The sequence below is a fragment of the Penaeus vannamei genome, chromosome 4 (assembly GCF_042767895.1).
Source record: "Penaeus vannamei isolate JL-2024 chromosome 4, ASM4276789v1, whole genome shotgun sequence".
Taxonomy (NCBI): Eukaryota; Metazoa; Arthropoda; class Malacostraca; order Decapoda; family Penaeidae; genus Penaeus; species Penaeus vannamei.
Genome location: NC_091552.1, coordinates 51,590,667 through 51,595,666, shown reverse-complemented (window position 1 = coordinate 51,595,666; position 5,000 = coordinate 51,590,667). Strand labels below are relative to the sequence as shown.

At 42.4% G+C, this 5,000-nt stretch overlaps 1 protein-coding gene across 1 annotated transcript in view; it reads left to right on the top strand.

Annotated features, from left to right (window-relative positions):
• Positions 1–5,000, top strand: part of LOC113821414 (uncharacterized) — an 8,156-nt gene that overhangs the window by 1,903 nt on the left and 1,253 nt on the right. Inside the window, exons 2-4 of the mRNA XM_027373898.2 lie at positions 2,790–2,850; positions 3,019–3,196; positions 3,345–5,000. The exon at positions 3,345–5,000 is cut by the window's right edge and continues 1,253 nt beyond it. Coding sequence (XP_027229699.1) covers positions 2,790–2,850; positions 3,019–3,196; positions 3,345–3,540 — 435 coding nt within the window. The 3' untranslated portion in view covers positions 3,541–5,000. The remainder of the gene's footprint in view (positions 1–2,789; positions 2,851–3,018; positions 3,197–3,344) is intronic.

Below are 5,000 nucleotides of genomic sequence, written 5' to 3'. Positions count from 1 at the left end.
ATTAGTAATTTTTGTTATGATTGGTATTATAGTTATAGCTATTATTATTATTGTGGATATTTGTATGTTAATGACGATAATATTGATGATAGAAATAGTGATAATTTTTGTCGTTGTTATCATTGTTATTGTTATTATTGCTATTTTTATTATTAGTACCATTGCTGTGTGTGTGTGTGTTTGCGCGCGTGCGTATGTGTGCATGTGTATGTGTGTGTACGTGTGAGTGTATGTATGTGCGTGTGTGTACATTTTTACTAAAGTTTTTTTGATTAGACAGGGACATTGCAGGATTCGCTATCGTTTGTGTGCGTTCGTCAATCCGCTTGTTTGTTTGCATGTGTGAAAAATATTATATAAAAAACGTAGATTTTTCACATCCGTATATTATGTTATGCTTGACCGATTACGAATGCTATCAACAACTGTGTATACTGTAAGCTTTTGCAGTCGCAAGAATCAGAAGAAATGACACAAATTAAGAAAGCACAACGCGTGTACATGGCAGGTGAGTCGGAAGATCTCAACCAGTTACTAAAATAGCCTTTTGTTGATGGCCATCAGCTCGAGATTGGCCTCGTTTCTTTTTCCTGAAAGATGGCCACTTGTAGGGGCTGTAGATATTTTGAGAATATATTAATGTTACACGCCTTTTCCTCTCATAATTAGTGGCGTGATACCGAAGTAGGTTTTATAGCTTGTGGGATTTTTAAATATACAGTGGTTTTATGTAGCATAACTATTCCGTGCGTCGTTCTCAGTGATTAACCTCGATTTAACCTTTTCCTTACACTTTTCCAAAAAAGAAAAGCAGAGATGAAAACGGCCAAGAATGGGAATGATTGTGGTAAAAATAACAAAGATTACACGAACGTTTAAATAATAATGATTGCTGATGACGATGCCGATATTGAGATAAGAATAAACTCCTTCCGTACATTTGTTGGACGATTCACAATTACTGGGAGCGTTTTCAGTTATTGTGGAATTCATCAGATTTTTTCGCTTTCTTGTTTTAGCTCCTTACGAAGGTATGGTTTATTTAGATTATTTCCATTGATTCCACCCCGTAGAGGTTTTCCCTTTTTGTGCCGATTATTTATTTTTGCTGCTCATTCATTATCTGTAATACATAAGCCGTTCCATTTTCCGTGTCGTATTATTATTATTGCCAGAAGGCAAATCCGGCCCCAAAGCAGAGGAACTCATGACATGCAGAAATTTGAGTGATTCTGGGATCGACTGCGCTGAAGTGCTCCTTGATTGGAAGCTCACGACATGCGGCTCGCGGCCCGTCCTGCGCGACCACGGTCTCTCTGTGTCCTTGCCAGCGGTTAGTTGTGCTTGGTGGAAAGACGTCAGGGCGTTGCTTCTGCTTGAAGTGTGGGTGTAGGTCTTCAGTACTGTTGTCCCTGTATTTACTGTAGTTATTGTCTGGAGTAGTACTTTTGATCCTGCTGAATATTATTCTGTTTCCATCCTCATCCATCGTATTTTTTTTACTATTATCGCAATTTTCATCATTATCGTTCATCTTTTTTATCCCCTTCGTCATAAACTCGCGCAAATTTACTGTGACCAAGGAAGGTTCTTATCTCATCTTCTGTGACGGGTTTGAGTGGAGCAATTAGCGTGAAGTGGCCTCGAGAGTCCTCCGCCGAACCCAAGATATCGCACAGAGGGGCGCCTGACCAGTGGAAAATCCGAAACAGTTCTGTCGCTTTTGGGGAGAACGGAGATGAAAGGGTGTTATCATTTGCCCTGCCATGCCAATTTATATGCATACATATATGTAATTGATTATTTCATGAAACATAAATACCCCAAAGGTCTCCTGCTGAATCTCAGAGAGAAGGCGGAGAACATACTTACAAGGTCCAACCCTTTGATGTCTTCCAATTTCCTTGTATTACCTCCGTGTAATCTCTCCCAGGCGATCAGCAAATACTTTGGCAATACAGTGAACATCGCCATGGACATCTACCGAACTGGAAAGAAGCAGAAATGATACATGAATGATTAAATAGATACAAAAGGAAGGTTATGGAAGCTTCATACATCGCGACAGAGAAAAATCAGACCACCGCATCGGGTAGATTCAGACTATCTAAGGTCGCGGCAGCAATTATGCGCATAATGAGTGCGAGGTCATGATTATCAGGTGATTCATCAGCTCCCATGTGATGTAGATATGCTGCGTATTTTCTCAAATGTATGTATTTCTGACGAAGATATATGCGAAACCGGTCAAACACATCTCTTATATTGTGAAGATATCCATTCTCATCCATACCTTTCCACATACACACACACACACACACACACACACACACACACACACACACACACACACACACACACACACACACACACACACACACACACACACACACACACACATATATATATATATATATATATATATATATATATATATATATATACGTAGATATACATATACATAGACACTTATACACATACATATACACTTGTACACATACACATACATATACACTTGTACACATACACATACATATACACTTATACATACACATACACGTATACACTTATGCACATACATATATAATATACATATACACATATACGCACATACATATACACATATACACATATACGCACATACATATACACATATACGCACATACATATACACATGCACATATACATATACACATACATATTCACATACACATATGCATATACACATACATATACATATATACTTAAGTGTGTGTTTGCATTTGCGTATGACCCGAGTTCATTTCCAGACGCCCGCGGCGAGCGCCGGCCAGGAGACCTGCGACCCTGTAACTTGCTTCATGGCCAATAGTAAGTTCAGTTTCACTCTCACTTTCTTTGTATTAAGTGGAATTTTGTCCTTTATTGCCCCGCCGCAAGGGATTGTGTAGCTAACAAGCTCTTCAGACTAACTGATAGAGCTTCCTTTTAACTTTCCGGAGTGATGACTGACTAGCCGCCCGTTTCCTGCGCCGCCAGGTCTGCGCGGCCTGCAGTGGCAGTTCGAGCCAGAGTTCAAAGTCCTGTACTTCAGCGTGCAGCCGCGGGGCGGCGCCCGCGAGCACGTCTACCGGTCCATCAACCTGTGCAAGCGCTGTTCGCCGTATAGGTTCTGGCATTCCATGGAAACCCTCCGCCAAAGGCACCCAGACGCAAAGTAGGTTGAGAGCACACTTGCAACAGCGTTTAAGAATGCATTTTTTCAGCAATATATAATTAGGTCTTATTTGTCACTTGGAATTCTGAATCTTTCGAGGACACTCATAACTGTGGAGTAAGAGTTTTCTCTCGAATTTCCCCTTCAGAATAATTCTGTCCGTACACCAAGGGAAGGAGTATTACTCGTACTACACCGTGTGCCCCTGGAGGAAGGACCTGTACGGGCACATGGCCGACCTCGCTGTCAGCGAGACGCTGGATGTGCCTCAGCTGCTGGACCGCTACAGCGCTCTCTTCAGTAATTCTACACAAAGAAAAGCTCGGAAGAAAAAGAAACAATGATACTTTCGAGTTTAACTTTTCTTCTCTTATGTCTGCTGGTTAGATAGTCTTCATGCGGTGCAAATTGTTTTGGAAGAACTACTGCTTCTAGCTTCCAAACGAGAGGTAATCCTGGCTATGGTTTTAAGATACATAATAAAAATCTTGTTAGACTGAAAACGACAGTCCTGTTTCATGTTCATCCATCCTGGGCTGCTATCCCCAACTTCTCCCCGGAAGACAATGAAGCTTCCAAGAATATACGACAGGGTGGTGCGTAGGGCCGATCACAAGGAACTGACTGGTGAGTGCATTTTCTGTCCTACGGTCGTCTTGCCGTGGTCGCCCCGCATGTTGGTCGTACGCTCCATTGTCGCCCCTCCTATCCCTTGCTCGTTGTTATGGGGAGCGCAGGAGACGGAGTTTGAGGCTCAACGCCGGGGATCACCCTTACCTTGGACCTCAGCCTTCGCCTCAACTAATTTTGCTTGGTCTTTCTCTCCCTTCACCCCCTTCTGTCTACTTCCTGGGGCAGTGGTTCCCAACCCCAAGGTCGCGACCCAAATGAGAGTTTTTCTGAGGGTCGCCAGTGGGTCTTAAAACCAGAATAAAAGAATACATAGCTGGATATGTCATTAAAAGTTAATGTTTTTTATATACATTTATTTATTGAAATTCAATGTGTTGGTAACATAAACTTATTTAAGTATAGAATAACGTAGGCCAATATACAGTTGCAAGAATGAAAATGGTAGGTATATTATTACATATTCATACATTTAAGGTCGCTAGCCCACGCTAAAATTGTCTTCAGGGTAGCACCCGAAAAAAAGTTTGGGAAACACTGTCCTAAAGCGTGAGATCCGTGCTCAAAGGATGAAAGGCTGGCCTTGTGTCGGTCATGAAAGGCCTCTGGTTGCCATGGGCACGGTATTCCTTGGTTAATCGCTTAGCCCTTACCCCTTATGGAGACCCTGAGGGTCAGATCGTTCCACTTAGTTCAGGCTTACCATGGCCAATAATGAAGGTGTTTTACCCTTATTAGGGGCATTAAGGCTTGTCCCGTTCAACTAGCCTATCTAATTCTGATTTTTCTGGTTTCCCGACCCCCGTCTCTCCTTTGACCATGGCTCCGATATTAATTCCTACTCCTTGATGTTTGCTGTCAGCTCTATCCATTCCGAATCATCCAGCCAGGTCATTGCTCATCCATCAGAATATTCCTCTGCATCTCCTACTGCAGTCTTCATTGTCCACCGCCTCACAGTACTACCTCACTCCACACAACCCCACCTTCCTCCTGCGTTCGTCCTACTGCATGCAATTCTACAAACCTTATGAGTACTTTATTGGCCCAGCCAAGTGGGATCGATTCTTTATGATTTCCCCTTAATAGAGCGGGAGCCCACAGGGGTAAGGGTAGCTAGAAAGGTAACAAACTTGGGAATCCACAGCAAGGGTCTGCCTTCTTAGATGTACAG